Source organism: Chroicocephalus ridibundus, chromosome 13, assembly GCF_963924245.1.
Source record: "Chroicocephalus ridibundus chromosome 13, bChrRid1.1, whole genome shotgun sequence".
Lineage (NCBI taxonomy): Eukaryota > Metazoa > Chordata > Aves > Charadriiformes > Laridae > Chroicocephalus > Chroicocephalus ridibundus.
Window position 1 is genome coordinate 16,502,734 of NC_086296.1, and position 16,164 is coordinate 16,518,897.

Below are 16,164 nucleotides of genomic sequence, written 5' to 3' on the forward strand. Positions count from 1 at the left end.
GAGGGGGAATAACGCGGGATTTGTACTAGGGAGAAAAACCTGATGCTAGGGATGCTAACCCACCAGCGGTTTCAACCGTAGAGCTACCGAATCAGGCTGCGTCCCGCCTCCCCCGGCCCCGAAGCGCAGCCCGGGGTCCCCCCAGCCCAGCCCCGGAGGTGACCACGCGGGACTGAGCCGACCGGGAGCTCAGAGGCTCCAGGAAACAGGCCGGGGGCTGTCGCCCACCCAGCCCCGGCGACACGAGCTGGGGGAGCCCCTGAAGCGCCGGGGAGCGGGGTGGGTGGGGGGGTCGCAGGTGCGTCCCGAGGCTGTTTCGGAGACAGCGCGATCACGGGTGCCGTGCTGAAATACGCAGGCACCGACCCAGTTGCACCCTTGAGCCCTGTTCACGCTCCCGGGAGGAAAAGGGGAGCCCCAAGCACTGGGGGGGGGGGGGGGGGAGGCTGGCGGCCGGGAGAGAACAGCTCAATGTCCTAATTACAGCTCTTCCCAGCCTCGTGTTTCTAAATTATCCCTCCTCCTCGCCCCCCCGCCACCACCTCAGCTCCGAAAGCGGCACAGAGGAGCTGCAGGGCTCGATTAAGGCTGGCTGTAAGTAATCCTCTCCTTATCCCTGCGATCCTCCCCTCCTCCCGCAGATCCAGCCCCAGGATGAGGTAAGCGGCGCGCTCCATCCCCGAGATGCCGGCGATGCTGCGTCTGCTCCTTCCGCCGGCCGGAGAACGGCGAGGCCCGAAAAGACGGCACCAAGCCTGGCTCCTGTCGTCCCCTCGTCCCTCCAAGCCCTCCCAGCTGCGCGCGGGGGGTACCCGGAGCATCGCGGGAGCGCTCGTCTTCCTCTTTCAGAAGCATTTCGTGTCTCGGCGGTGCCTGCGACCTGCTCTGGGCCACGGCTCGTCCCTGCCTCGCCGGGCAGCGCAGACGTTTTCTAACGAGGTGTATAAGCCTACGCATGAACGACGCGGCCCCATCCCAACAGCAGAGGCTTCTTTCTGACAGCAGAACGGCCTCCAACCAGGCAGCCACAAAAGGAGAGTAAATCTTCACCACGTGCACAGGAGACAAGGCAGGAAGCAACGGGCTTAAGCTGTCATGAGGGAGCTTTAGGCAAGAGACTAGAAATGCTCCCGCACGGCAATGACAGCTTTGCCCGCGAGGTTACGAAACGTGCGTTAGATGCTGTTGGGAACGGGCCGCAGTGAGCTGCTCCTTCTCCGGAGCGAGGAATAGCTGGTTTGTCACCGTCCCACCTGCCCGGGCTTCCCTCGCTAGACGGGAAGCACTTTAAGGCAGCATCGAACACCGTGGGCCCCAATCCTCGCAGGGACGAGAGGCGAGGCACCTTTGTGCGCGGCAGCACAACTCCTCACCGGTGGGGGAGAAGCTCCGCATGCCCCGGCAACGTAAGCCGGCAGCCCAGAAACCCCCCCCCAGCCCGGGCTGCATCCCCAGCAGCGTGGGCAGGGGGACAAGGGGGGGGATTCTGCCCCTCTGCTCTGCTCTGTGAGACCCCCCTGCAGCGCTGCCTCCAGCGCTGGGGCACCGACAGCAGAAGGACACGGAGCTGTTGGAGCGGGGCCAGAGGAGGCCCCGGAGCTGCTGGGAGGGCTGGAGCCCCTCTGCTGTGGGGACAGGCTGAGAGAGCTGGGGGGGCTCAGCCTGGAGAAGAGAAGGCTCCGGGGAGACCTTGGAGCCCCTTCCAGTCCCTAAAGGGGCTCCGGGAAAGCTGCGGGGGGACTCTGGATCAGGGAGGGGAGCCATGGGACGAGGGGGAAGGGTTTTAAACTGAAAGAGGGGAGATTGAGATGAGATATTGGGAAGCAATCCTTTGCTGTGAGGGTGGTGAGCCCCTGGCCCAGGTTGCCCAGAGAAGCTGTGGCTGCCCCATCCCTGGAGGGGTTCAAGGCCAGGTTGGCCGGGGCTTGGAGCAACCTGGTCTCTGGTGGGAGGTGTCCCTGCCCAGGGCAGGGGGTGGCACTGGGGGGGCTTTAAGGTCCCTTCCAACCCAAACCATTCCATGATTCTACGATTCTATGATAATATTGTAAAGGAGATGAAAGCGTTCACGAAAAACTTCTCATTTGTGCTAGGGGAGAAGCGAGGAGTCATGGCGCGGGCTCCTCTGCCCCAGCCCTGCCTCCAAATGACGCTTATTAGCAGCTACTACAGCTAAACCTTTTGTGATCGCTACGGAACTTACACCAGAAGAGTTTCATGTGGAATTAGGCAGCGAGCTTCCCTGGGGCGTTAGCGCTCATTTTCCAGAAACAACCAGGCAGCTGGAGAAGTCCCAGAACACTGCAGGAAAACGAGCCGGCTGATCCTTCGAGAAGGCGAAGGGGTGCGAGGACATTCAAGGGCTCAAAAGGACACTGATCAAAGCGAGAGCTGCCGAAGAATTAAAGAAAAAAAAAAAATATCATTAGCGGCAACTAATATGGATTTGTGTAAGCTCTGAGGCATAGCGATACCAGCTGGGGAGACTGCCCGGAGAATTGGGAATAACCGATATTTCAGTATAACGGAAATAACAGCTCTCCGCAGGGCTCTCCACGTGTCAGCTCCTCACGACCTTCGGTAGCAGCTGCCAAAGCACAGCAAATCCCTACGACTTCACACACGCAGCCCCCTGCGGGCCAGCTCCGGCTGTCCGTTCCCCCCACCTCCCCGCAGCCCCCCCCCCCCCGGGGAGGGCAAATCCTTCCCCCGCCATCCTGCCCGCGCCGGGAGCAGGGCTCCGTCTTCCCCAGCCACCCCCCCTCGCTCCTCAAACCCGCAGGACAACTCGACGTTCGACATCGACATCGCCACCCCGTTAGCCCGAAAGGCAGCGCTGGCTCACCTGGTGTTTTTAGGTTCCCAAATGGCACATTGGTAGATTTATTGAGCTTAAAAAGACCCAGCTCTGACTCCGGCGACCAATGAATCGCTGAGTGTCAAGGCAGGGGCAAGCGGATCTTCTCTAGTTACACCAGCTGGTGAATAAGGACAGACTTGGCACGTAAAGTATTTTTTACCCACCTTATTTTTTAATACGATTTTCATTTGCGTCTCTGGAGAGCACAAGAAGGGCTAGGGGCAAAGGACATAACCGAAACAACGAATGGTGACTAAATATTTTAAAATATAAGTACTTAGGCCGATTTAGATCAATCCCTGTAACAGCTTCTGTGGTCGATACCCAAATTTTTCATCTAGAGACCGAGGGGGTGTCGGGACGGCTCTGAAATTTCTCGAAACAACCCAGAGGGTTGAACGGGTTGAATGGTGTGAACAGACAGGTGTGAGTCCAAGGCACTGACAGTATTTATTAGACATGTAACTGTAAAATAATTTGCGCGTTTATAGGAGAGACTCCGTTAGGCAAGCCGTAACTGCGTAGAGTTCTTTGCAAACACAGAGGCCAAACCTCGTCTTCTGCTGAGAACTGAGGCGAAGTGCAGTTTCCCTGGTAGGCACGTTGAGCAGGTAAATGAAACACAAAAGCGAGCGGGGGGACGGTAACGTTTCCGTTCCAGGGAAAAAAGCGTAAGGCAAAACGCAGGGCAGCGGCCAGCTACTCTGGAAGGAGACTGGCAGAAGCCGTTCTTGAAATCGTGGCCCCTGCCTTCGCAAGCTGCCTCCTCAGGGAGGTGTCAGCGCGAGCGCTGCCTGGCTGGCTGTCCCCTGACCCCCCCGTCGGTCGGTGTGTCAGCGAAAGAGGAAATCGAACCCAGCGCGCAGTGACGTGCCTGGGGCTTGCCTCGCCGGAGCTGCGGATAAAGCCAAGATGGTTGCAAGCGCTTGGTCAATGAGGTCGGCCAACCTTTGAGGCAACGGAAGGCAATTGTTTGTGCAGGGCCACAGCTAGGTTAAGGCAGCGCTGCGACGCCGCTGGGGTTTGCTGCCCCCCTGACTGCCCCCGGCCCGAGACAGACAGCCAGAGCTGTTTGTGTGACCATCCTTGGCCCCTCTCCCAAACTGCAAGAAACTGCTGCCACAAACCACTTCTTCACGGAGACCAGGAGAGGGAGAGTTAAGCCAGGGAGCTGCGAGCGCAGACGTGGCTCCTGCACACTGCTCCTCAAGGAGCTCACAATTCCCCCCCTCTGCGAATCACGGTGCCCAGGCGTCCCAGAGACCGTAGCAAGGATCCAGTGGATTATACCGAGATCACAAGAAAACATCTCAGGGAGTGTAAAAGAGTTACAGCCCATGTGCTGTTGTCACTGCTGAGCTACCACTGAGTGCCTGTCCTATTTCCAGACAACTTGCAGCATCCATCCTACGTCACGCTGACAAAAGCAAGAGCGCACATCAAGAAAATAACGCCTGTCATCACCCAGGACAGGGGGCCTACTCTGGAGAGCACGGGCTCCACCTAAAGATAAGAAACTGCAGTAGGAAGGAGCTAAAAATGAGTCACCGGCGCATCTGACAGGTAACTCCGCAAAGGCAATCCCGGCTGCGTAACACGGCCGGCGCGGAAAGCGTCTGTTCACAGCACATCTCTGGGTAGGGCTTTCCTTCCGACAGAATAAGCGCATTGTCAGGCCGCACAGAGCCCCGCTGCGGTGGGCTATGAACTCAACCACCACCAGCAGCTACGGCATGTGATGTTCTGACAGACAAATGTCCCTACACACAAAGACGGTGATTAAAAAGGAGCCCCTCGACTCTCATCCATGAGGATGCTCTTGCACGTGCTGGAAGAGACTCAGAGCTGGTCGTAGCAGAAATCCTAACGCGAAAAGACAGAAAAAACTTGCAAGTACCAGCAATAAGGAAATGGCCAATATTTGCACAAATCCTGCCTTAGCGCGGCCCTGGCAAGTCCTTGTGTCATGGGCTTGGTGAGTGGGACTGGGGTGTCAGGCAGACGTGCCGAAGAAGCAGCCCCAGAGAGACTCGCGTTAAGCTACTGCAGCCTGGGAATTACCCGCCACTTTGGGCAGAGTCCGAAGCTCAGCCTTCAACTGGCTTTTCCTCCGCAACTCCGTGTTTCCACCATGTCTGAGAAGAAGATTTGGGAAAAGTCTTTTCACAGCATCGCACAGCTCCGCAAGCTCTTTGTCCACAGGGATGTCCTAGAGGGCAAAATCACTGCAGGTAAGTGAGCATTCACCATCCCTCTGAAAACTGCAACGTATTCTCTGCTCTCTCAACACAAACACAAAATCCTGACACCGGGTTGTGAGATCCGGGGCTGTTAGCCAACACCAGCACATTACGGGTAGGTATGAGAGTCAACAAGCAGCAGCGTCCCGTTCCCAGGGCAAGAAGCCGAAGAGCTAAAGCGATGGCGAAGCAGCACAGAAATCAAAGGACGATAGGGGTTTTCACGCAAGCTCCTCACTGCACTGCCAAAAACCAGTGAGCTGAAGCGGATAAAGGTGGAAAACAGCACGTCGAAAGCAAGCAAACAAACAAAGACCTGGAGAGAAAGTCAGGACAATGCCAGGATGGATAGTAAGCCCAAAAGAACGGTCCACGGGAAGAGAAGGTAAAGCAGCTGGAAAGGGGGAGGTACTGGACAGGCATTGAACGGCAGAGGAAAGTTCAACATTTGAGGGATCACCAGGTCTCTCGTTAAGGCAGAGGTCCGAATCGTTCATAGCAAAGGGTTACAAAGAACGAGATTCAGCTGATCAAAGGCTGGTGACTGCAAGGCAACTGTTTCCGCTGAGCTCAACATCACAGTCTCTCTGTGCGGTCCATGGTGACACAGTTAATACAGAGCTAAGCTGCAAGTGTCCCCATCCTCAAGCAGGCTTCCACACTTTGGTGTGTTAATTCTGCCTTAAACACCATTGATTAAATCTCCATCTTCTATGAACAGATCTTGTCTAATCACCTCAGACATAGTCACCGACCTTGTAAATGAGCTAGGCAAGGCAAATCCCTCCTCAATAAACAACGCAGTAATTGTCTTAGAATCATAGAAGGCGTTGGGTCGGAAGGGACCTCTAAAGGCCACCTAGTCCAACCCCCCTGCAGCAAGCAGGGACATCTTCAACTAGATCAGGTTGCTCAGAGCCTCATCCAGCCTGGCCGTACAGAACGTACAGACAAGTGGGGGGCCATTCCCTCCATACACGGCCCTCACTGGGCAGCAGCAAGGCCAGGGCCAGAATCCCTCTGGCAGACCTTTGCTATTCATACACCACACGTTCAACCTCTTCCCTCCCTCCTCTCTTCTTTCTGGTCTAACACTTACCGGCAAGTCCAGGATCTCTACGCCAGTGCCAGGATTTGCCCGTAGAGCTTTGAGGACCCCACAGCAGCCTTCACTCTGCATGGGATTTCTGGTCATCTGCAGGTAGGAAAGAAACAGCAGGAGGATACGTGACATGGGATTTTTTGTATCACAGAATCACAGAATGGTTGGGGTTGGCAGGGACCTCTGGAGATCACCCGGTCCCACCCCCTGCCAGAGCAGGGTCACCCACAGCAGGTGGCACAGGAACGCGTCCAGGCGGGGTTGGAATGTCTCCAGAGACGGAGACTCCCTCACCTCTCTGGGCAGCCTGTGCCAGGGCTCTGCCACCCTCACAGCAAAGAAGTTCCTCCTCATGTTGAGATGGAACTTCCCATGGTCACGTTTGTGCCCGTTGCCCCTTGTCCTGTCCCCGGGCACCACTGAGAAGAGCCTGGCCCCATCCTCCTGACACCCCCCCTTTCAGTATTTATAAGCGTTGATAAGGTCCCCCCTCAGTCGTCTTTTTTCCAGACTGAAGAGACCCAAATCCCTCAGCCTTTCTTCACAAGAGAGATGCTCCAGTCCCCTCAGCATCTTGGTGGCCCTTTGCTGTCCCCTCTCCAGCAGTTCCCTGTCCCTCTTGAACCGGGGAGCCCAGAACTGGACCCAGCACTCCAGGTGCGGCCTCCCCAGGGCAGAGCAGAGGGGGAGGATGACCTCCCTCCACCTGCTGGCCACGCTCTTCTTGATGCCCCCCAGGACGCCATTGGCCTCCTTGGCCACCAGGGCCCACTGCTGGCTCATGGGCATCCCGTTGTCCCCCAGGACTCCCAGGTCTCTTTCCACAGAGCTGCTCTCCAGCAGGTCACCCCCAGCCTGTCCTGGTGCGGGGGGTTATTCCTCCCCAGGTGCAGCACCCTGCACTTGCCCTGGTTGAATTTCCCCAGGTTTCTCTCCGCCCAACTCTCCAGCCTGGCCAGGTCTCTCTGGATGGTGGCACGGCCTTCTGGGGTGTCAGCCACCCCCCCCAGCTTTGTGTCATCAGTGAACCTGCTGAGGGTGCGCTCTGTCCCTTCATCCAGGGCAATGATGAATGTCTTGAAGAGGTCTGGCCCCAGCACTGACCCCTGGGGAACACCGCTCCTCACTGACCTCCAACCAGACTCCGTGCCCCTAATCGCGACCCCCTGAGCTCTGTCTTTCAACCAGTTTTCAATGCCCCGCACTGTCCCTTCATCCAACCCACACTTCCTAAGCTTCCCCGTGAGGATGCTGTGGGACACCGTGTCGAACGCCTCGCTGAAGTCAAGGCAGACACCACCCACTGCCCCCTCCTCGTCTGTCCATCCAGCCACGCCATCATAGAAGGCTGTCAGACTGGTCAGACGTGATTTCCCCTTGGTCAATCCATGTTGAGTACTTCTGATAGCTTTCTTTTCCTCCACGTGCTTTGAGATGATGCCCAGAACAATCTGTTCCATCATCTTTCCAGGGATGGAGGTGAGGGTGACCAGCCTGTAGTTTCCTGGGTCTTCCTTCTTGCCCTTTCTGAAGACTGGGGTGACACTGGCTTTCCTCCAGTCCTCAGGCACCTCGCCTGTTCTCCAGGACCTTTCAAAGATGATGGAGAGTGGCCCAGCAATGACTTCTGACAGCTACCTCAGCACGCGTGGGTGCATCCCCCCAGGACCCTTGATCAGTATGATCCTCGACAGTACCAGTGGTGCCCAGCGGGTGAGACACCATCCGGATTTACTTCAAGCGCCAATAACAGCGGGCCGAGGGTGCTCCAGCAGCGATCCCAGTGCCACCCACCGTGCCGAGCTGGACACCGCTGCTGCAGAAATCGGGTGCTATCCATGCTGCAAGACACAGCAGGAAAGGCTGCAGTTCACCCAGTGGTGGGCTCACAGAAATCTCTGTTCATCAAGGAAACTGCTGGATACAAGCCCTCTGTCCTAACGAGAGCATGCTCCAACCAGGGAAGCATGGGAAGAGACAGGCTGGGGCAAGCAGCTCCCTGATTTTGCTGTGGCCTTGTTCTACGGGGTTCCAATCCGGGACATATACGCCTCAGTGATATTTGAATATGCCTAAGAGGCTCCAATACCTTCCTCGGAAACTTACTCACGTTCAGTTTTTTCAGAGTCTTGTTTTCTTTCAGGCCAGCTGCAATGTGCAGAGCTCCTTCCACCGAAATACGGTTGTTTCTAAAAACAGACAAAAGGCACGCTTCAGGCACCGCGCTGCAGGTTTTCCATATCCGCATCGCTCAGGCGAAGGATGCGCAACCTCCGGCTTCATGAAAACATGTTATATCCCGAGGGAATTCAGGGCCGCTACTTCTACAGCTACACGAAAGGAGGTCGTAGCGAGGTGGGGGTTGGTCTCCTCTCCCGAGTAACAGGTCCCTTCCAACCTAGGCGATTCTATGATGGTAACTAAACAACTGTATTTGGGAGGCTGGAAGCGGTGAGGAGTTGCCAAACCCCACAGGGGGACAGAGGTGAGGCTGACACAGCTCCGTGCCCCGGTACGTGAGGCTGCCCGTGTGCTTCCAGTCGGCGCAGACACAACCGTAGGCAACACACGCGCAGGGCTGGCCACACAGATCGACGCAGCCTGAAACACCCAACGTTCACACCTCGTCCCTTCTCTATTCCCATGCTTGTTACTCCCCAGAGCTCCTGGATCCCTTCCCTCGCCCTTGGTTCCTCCCCCAAACGTCCCCTCACGGGCCTCGTGCAATCCCCCAGACGCTGTTCCCCTGCGTCCCGGAACACATCCCACAGCGCCTTGGCAGCGACCCCAAGTTTAAGGAGAGGAACTGGGATTTGGGACGAGACCAGCAGCCTTCTGCCTGGGGCACCTACTGCTCTCGGCAGGTAGGCGATCCAAACGGCTGCCGCAGGCTTTGCCCACCTCTGCAAAACGGGAGCAAACGCGCAGCGAGACCAGAGCCTGCCTCACCTCACGTTGAGCTCTTCCAGCACGTTGTTGACTCGAAGAGCCTCCCCCAAGGCAGCCGCCCCACTGTTGCCAAAGCCGTTGTAGGAAACATCCAGCACTTTGAGGAACACGTTTGCCTGCGGTGTGACAGAAAACACACAACCAAAAATCTCCCTGTCAGTTGACACAACCTTGTAGAAATCCCCTCTCTACGGACTGCTGTCCTTTCTACCCTCCAAAAAGCGGCTGGAGGCTTGCTGCGCTAATGCTAGGACGGCACGTGCAATTTGCGTTGCACAAGAGGTGAAATTAAATTACTTCGGTGGCTCCCTTCGGCCTACGAGGCTGGAAGAACTGTTCCTTATTTTAAAGAGAAACAATTTGCTTTCAGTACAGAAATAACTGTACATGGAATACAAAACAATTTCTGTATTGATTTCTGAATCAGAAGCGAAACAATTCAGAACGTTCGTTGTGACTCTAACAAGGGGAAGAACTAGAAATAGAGAAATGAAAATATATGCAATCCATCGATAGACAATGGATGATTTTACTGTCTTAGTTCCAAGATCTATGTGATCCCGGCTGGACAAGCAAGGGCACAAGGCGAACAGCACATCATGGCGTTCACGCTCGTTTAAACTGATACAGCTTCAAGTGAGTTTGCCGAATTTAAACCAGGAGAATTTAAAACGGACAAATTCCTACCCCCAAGCCTTTGGCCAAGGCAGCTGCCCCTTGGCTATGGAAATGGTTCCAGCTGATTTTAAATTCTTTTAATCCAATGTTTTCTGCTATCGCCATTCCAAGAATTTCACCTTAAAAAAAAAAATAATACATGAAGCCAGTTTAAGAGCTAAAAGGATTAAGTTTAGGAGTTAAAAGGAAGCTTGGGTTAGTTGAGGTATTTCCCTGCAACGGTCTGTATGACCTCCGGGCAGGCAATTAAAACCACAACATATTATTTTCTTTTATACCGCATTCACCAGAAGGTGTTGGACAACGCAGCACACGTGTTCTCTGACCACGGGTTGCAAACGCAGCAAAGAGGAAGAGAAAATCCAATCACCGTATCGCAAAGCCCGGCCCTGCTGCGCACGCGTGGAGACCCGACTGCACAGGCTCCTTCTCCGGCCGGACGGGAGTCTGGAAGCTGACACCGAGCAACCAAGTACCTTCCCGCAGTCCCTCACCCTTCCCCAGCGCTGGCCTCCGGCCACCTGAAGCCTGCTGGGCTGTTCTCCTGGCACAGACGCCAGTTCCGCTCTCCTTAAGCCCTCCCAGAGCTCCTGCGCCATTAGAAAATCCGAAGAGGTTTCCTCAGCAAGCGTTCTGCAAGTTTCCAGCAGGCCAGGAAAGAAATGAGGTTGTCAACCAGCACAGAAGAAAAGGAAGCCATCGCCACGCTTGAAGGCCAGAAGACTGGGGTGAGCTGTTTGACTGTAAAGGCAGCAGGAGGTGAGCAGGGTAGGGGCCGGGGCGGGGGGAGAGAAGCAGCCATCGCGGCCTTCAAAAGCGAAAACGAGGGAAAAGCGGAACAGCTCTGGGAAGGAACCAAGTGAACGGCTGGTGTGTTCCTGGTGGCCAGAAGAGGTGAGGATTATGGTTGTTTCCTCCCCTGCGAGCCAGAGAAGCCCGTGGAGGATCTTCAAAGGGGAGGCTACAGCAGGTGAGACGGGCGGTAGATTAAGGGTTGTAAGGCAGCAGACGGAGAGAAGGTGGTGGATTTTTCATGAAAGACACAACCAGGGGAGAATGCGGATCTGACAGACAGAATGGGACGCGGCACAGGAGAGGAAAAATTCAGTATCTCCCTTTTGGAGTACGTACCCATCACAGACCGGGTTGGAAGTAGAGGGATTTGGAGCGCGGTTGTAGGGTGAGACCAGGAGCAGGGAGAAGATCAGTGAACCTTCAGCCTGGAGATAGTAGCAGAACCCATGGCTGGGGCCGCCCAAGGACAGCCACAGGCGGAGAAGATGAAGCATGTGCCAGTGAGGTGCAAAAAGGAGATAAGCATAAAGGTTGAAAAATCCGGGATTAACAATGAGGATGATTAACATCACGAGCGTTCTGCAGGAGCGGACGGTCAGGAAGAATGGGTGGGGGAGTTCAGCTCGGCACAAGTGTGCCTGGTGAAACCAGCACAGGCTAAGGCCCGGAGAGCAATAATGAGGTTTCATCACATCACACAGCATCACAGGAGCGCTGTGAATGCAAGGATGTCACGATTAAATAACAGCGTGCTTAAAAATCGAGAGCCAAAGAAAAAAGCAACGTGCATTAACGAGGTCGAGACCAATAAGGACATGGAAATGACGCGGCCAAAGCGACCAGCAAAGGAAGTCTCCAAACCGCAAGCTGTCAAGGGTGGCAAAGTATCAGGGAAGCACGACCGCCTGCTTGTTCCACTCTCACGCTCTCTCCTCGGCAACTGCCGTCAGCTCTCGGTGACAGGGAGACAGACAGAAGGACTACTGGCAAACTCTGTCCCGCTGGGGTTTTCCCGCTCTTATTAAGCATTTGACGCACCCGTGGAAGCTGAAATAACGATCAAGAAAAAAAGCAAATGATAGCTCAGTGAAAGGAAGGCCATCAGAACTTGGGAACGAGGGAGAACAGCGGAAAGAGATAGAAGGTGTAAAGCTTGCGGTGCTGTAAGGCACAGAAGGAAGATGAATAGCTCGAGAGTGGTTTTGCCTAAAAAGAGCCAAAAAGATTTTTGGGGAAACCGAAAATATTAACCGACCCTGCTCTCCAAGGGTCTGCGGCTGGCAAGCAACTCGTTAAGCCACATTGCTAACTGCCGCGGCACCCAAGGAGCAGAGACAGCGCTTTACCTGCTTTGTCACCAAACAGATTGTAACTCAGATCCAGAGTTTCCACTTTGCTGTTTGCTGCGATGGCATCCGCTAAATACTTTGCTGCGTGATCATCAAGTTCATTTCCTGAGAGCTGGAGGGACACAAGCGTAGTATTTTCGAGAAGCATAGCGGAAAAGGCCTTAGCTCCTTCAACACCCAGTTTGTTATCAGACACATCAACAGCTGAGGAAAGAAAAAACATTATCAGGTCATCAAATCCCATCGTATCGGCACCTGACCTCTACACTGCAGTGGCAGAAGCACTGCCAGGCTCGTAAAATAAGAACGATGAACCCAGTCTAACGCAGTTATTTTAGCAGAAACGATAGAACGTAATGTTTAAATTCACAGCCTGTCCCCAGGATAGGCTCATTCACATTTTGCCCCATGAATATGGGACATGAAAGTGCTCCTTGTACATCCGTGCTTCCCGCTCCAGGCACAACCTACGCTCAGCTAAGTTATACCGGGACAGGGAGAGGCCGGGAAGTGGCCTCTCAGCTCTAAGCCAGGGGAGATTCGAGCAGTAGAAAGCCATGACGGCCCGAGAAATGTCTGTGCTTGACCACTCGCCGATTTTGGAAAAACTGAAGGAGTATAAGGCGTGTCCTACTCCGCCGGGAATGGTCTGGGCCCACGATAATTGGCATAATCCAGAAGCAGTGGCAAGTCGTATTACTACCCTCGCGAAGGAGCGAAAGTTGCGGTTCGGTAAAGGAAAAGCGATAGTGTGTGCGGTATTAGGGGCAGCACCGACTGCAGCCCAGGAGGACAGACACTTGACCAGGAAAACAAGAAGGAGAGAAAATAAAATCCTTGCAAGAGCAAATTGAAATTTCGCAAAGTCAGTTAGCCACTGAGCGTAACGTCACTCAGCGACGCCGCGCGGCTCTGTCGGACGCCCTGGACCGAGAACAAAATCTTACGGTCCGAACTAGAGGAGAGTAAACAAGAAACCCATGACCAGACAGATCTTAACCCTTTCCTGGATAATGAACCAGGATTTACAAGTCTGGCAAAATTGGCCAATAGACCTTTGTATCCAACAAAGGAGTTAGAAATGAGCCGGAAGATTTTTTTATCGTGAAAATGAGGAGGCATCGTTGAGACCTCTGATTAAGACAGAGACTACCGATAATGGTCAGGCAGGGGGGGGTCCCGCAAGTTACCACCCGAACGATACCATATTCAGCGACTGCGTTATCCAAGATTCAGGAAAAATACACCCGCCTAGCAAAAGAGACTGAGACAGAGTATGCGCGGAGGGTGTCACTGACCGGCGGAGACCGGATTTTATTGTCAGAAGAGGAGGCACAGGGGTACTGGGGGCCGGGGGTATTTTTGACCCCTGACGACCCGAGACAACCATGGTCCTTAACCCCACGAGCTGGGTACTGGGCAGGGGGGTTAAATCCCGTGGAAGGAACGAGGTGACCCAGGGCTGGTTAAATCCCCAAAGAAGGCAGCACAATTTCCTCCTCTACAGCAACGCGCCTACCAGAGGAGGGCAGACAAAAGGAAGCAAACCTGAAATGCAGCAGTTTTCTTTCAGCATCTCCGCAACTGCAGCCGCCCCTTCTCCCTGCAGCCAGTTGTCACTGAGGTCTAACGCGAGGACAGAGGTATCGACCATCAAGGAAAGAGCTAAAGCCTTGGCACCCTGCAACAACAAAAAAACCAAAACAAAACAACACACAAACAAGCCAAGACCTCAAAACGGGTCATTTACAGTTCCACTGGGTTCACAAAGCTCTTGTGAATGTTTCTGTTTCAGCTCCCCTTAGTCTGGCAGGGCACCGGCGGGGTGGGGGGAGGTTCACAAAGCCATCAGCAGAATGGTGCAAAAAGAACCCCCGTCCAAAATCATTTAAAGCTGGGCTGGGAAAGCAAACACTGAACACGGTTTAAGGACATTTCATTTCTGTTATTAAGAAATAAATTTCTCCTTCCATAAAAAATGACGACGAATACTTCTAACTGCCAATGTTCACGTGGCAGAGGAAAAGGAAAAGGTTCTGGCCCGCTGCGCCTTGACGATGGACCTCTCTGGACATGGCTTCTAGCTGGCAGTCTGTGAGCACAGCCACGGTAAGCGCCCCTTTAGTTTGCTGCTCTGAATCCCGGCCTCGACATTTAAGAGGCCTGTGTTGCGCCAGTATCCCGCTCCTTGTCAGCGGGGATTCTGAATTTCAAAAATATTTCCAATTAAACAGAAGTATGGCAGTGACCTTGCGAGTATTCAACAGATACTGCAAAATCAAATTATTTTCGCCAGCCTCGGGGATCAGACACGGGAAAACAAACTGGAAGGGGACCTCGGAGAACTATTCCAGACAAAATAAACTCAACAGAACAAAAAGGTTTATCGCCAAAAATTACTATGAGAAGCTGCACCCTTTTCGTGGTCCAAACTACACATTTCCAAAATGCCATGCCCCGTGAAAGCAGCTTTCATGGGTGGGACTACCTGACACGAACCACTGAGTGCATGTACAAAAGGTTCGTCATTTCTCCCTAAAAATATTAATTTAAAAAATCTGGCATACCCCAGGGGAGACAACACACTCTCAGGAAAAACGCTCAGCCCGAGAGGGAAAGGGGGTAACGACACACCCGCACATCCCACCCTCCCACCTCCCGTCCCGCGTCTGGGGAAGGAGACGGCTCCCGCTCCCGAGCCCGCGGCTGAGCGATGGCAGCGCCGTCGCCAGAGGGAGGGACGCCCGCCCCGGGGTGTCAGGGGGGGCTGCAGACCTCCTGTGCAGAGCCCCAGACCTCCTGTGGCGTTAACGCTGGCCCCTAACTGGTGTCTGAACCGCCAGCCAGGCGGGCAGAAAAGGGTCCTCGACACGTTCTTGACGTAGAAGTCGGGTTGCTCTGACACCCAAAGGAGTTACAACAACGTTTTCCTGAGCGGGAAAGACAAAACCGCCAGTGCCCAGCTTGGGGTGTCTGCGCTGGTTTCTGGTTCTGGCGAGGGACCACAGCGCGGCGTGCCGGCGGGGGGTCTGCAGCCCCTCCGACACCCCGGGGCGGGCGTCCCTCCCTCGGGCGATGGTGCTGCCGTCGCTCACCCGCGGGCCCAGGCCACGGTGCCGCAGGCTGAGCGTGGGGCCCGGTCTGCGCCGCAGGAGGCCACGCGCCGGGGTCACGCCGCAGGCCCGGCACGCAGCCAGGTACCGGCTCTCTCCTGCCAGGCCGCCAGCGTCTTCCTCGCCTGCGGGGAAAGAGCGTGGGGGAGCGTTTCACCGAGTGTCCCACAAAGCCCCAGCACCCGCCGCCTTGTCGCTGCTCCTCCACCGCCACCGCGGGGACGCGGCCTAGGCCAGGCGCTGACCCCCGGGCCCGGCGGGACAAGCCCGGCGTCACCCTGCACCCACCCCGGGGACACCGCCCGCGGAGCCGGGCAGGAGACCCCCCCACCCAGCCGGCGGGGCCACCCCAGGCCGCACCCGAGCTCGCCCCGTCCGCGCCGCTCCCGCTGCCCCCCGCCGCCGCCGCCATCTCCAGCCCTGGCCCCGGCTCGCCGCGCTGCTGCCATGGCGACGGAGCGCGGAGCGGACACGGGGGGGGGGAGGATGCTGAGCGGGGGAGGGTGGGGCTTCACCGGGGAGGGGCGGGGCTTCACCGCGGAGGGGCGTGGTTTGGGAGCGGAGGGGCGGGGCTTGATCGCGACTGGGCGTCGTTTGGGCCAGAGGGGTGTGGCTTAACCGCCGAGGGGCGTGGCTTGGGTGCGGTGGCATGGTTTGACCGCGGAGGGGCGGGGCTTAACCAGGGAGCGGTGTGGCATGTGGGGGCGGGGCTTCGGTGCAAGAGGGGCCGGGCTTGGGGGGGGGGGGGGGGGGGGGGGGGGGGGGTTTGTGTGGGGGCGGGGCATCACCGCAAGGGGGCGGGGTTTGTGGGGGCGGGGGTTGTGCGTGGAGGGGCGTGGCTTGAGAGCTGAGGGGCGGGGCTTGACAGCAGAGAGGCGTGGTTTGTGGGGGCGGGGCTTGTGCGCTGGTGGGCGGGGCTTGTGCGTGGGGGCGGGGGCTTGTGCCTGGAGGGTCGTGGTTTAACCACGGAGGGGCGGGGCTTGTGGGGGGGCGGGGTTTAGCCGCGGAGTGGCGTGGTTTGGGCGAGGGGCGTGGTTTGGGCGTGGGGGCGTGGTTTTGCCGCGGAGGGGCGGGGCTT

At 56.1% G+C, this 16,164-nt stretch overlaps 1 protein-coding gene across 3 annotated transcripts; it reads right to left on the reverse strand.

Moving 5' to 3' along the window:
- Positions 1 to 3,010: 3,010 nt before the first annotated feature.
- LRRC74B (leucine rich repeat containing 74B) lies at positions 3,011 to 15,558 on the reverse strand. Of its 3 annotated transcripts, XM_063351175.1 has the most exons (10): positions 15,447 to 15,558; positions 15,069 to 15,211; positions 13,522 to 13,654; positions 11,971 to 12,177; positions 9,839 to 9,948; positions 9,152 to 9,267; positions 8,313 to 8,391; positions 6,200 to 6,295; positions 4,922 to 5,069; positions 3,011 to 4,723 (listed from the first exon to the last, which is right to left on the reverse strand). In XM_063351175.1, exons 1-10 carry the CDS (start codon positions 15,496 to 15,498, stop codon positions 4,662 to 4,664), a joined length of 1,146 nt encoding a protein of 381 aa, XP_063207245.1. In that variant the 5' UTR covers positions 15,499 to 15,558; the 3' UTR covers positions 3,011 to 4,661. The 3 variants fall into 3 exon arrangements, with proteins under 3 accessions (XP_063207245.1, XP_063207246.1, XP_063207247.1); XM_063351176.1 differs by having other exon boundaries at positions 3,011 to 5,069; XM_063351177.1 differs by lacking the exons at positions 3,011 to 4,723; positions 4,922 to 5,069; positions 6,200 to 6,295 and adding an exon at positions 7,894 to 8,043 and having other exon boundaries at positions 8,309 to 8,391.
- Between the last annotated feature and the right edge of the window lie 606 nt (positions 15,559 to 16,164).

Bases quoted from the DNA above. Each gene is read 5' to 3' on its own strand.
- LRRC74B (XM_063351175.1), bottom strand. From the start codon at position 15,498: ATGGCGGCGGCGGCGGGGGGCAGCGGGAGCGGCGCGGACGGGGCGAGC. The intron at 13,655-15,068 runs GTGAGCGACGGC...TTGTTGTTGCAG, and splicing joins ACCGTGGCCTGGGCCCGCGG to GGTGCCAAGGCTTTAGCTCT. The intron at 12,178-13,521 runs GTTTGCTTCCTT...TTCTTTCCTCAG, and splicing joins AGAAAACTGCTGCATTTCAG to CTGTTGATGTGTCTGATAAC.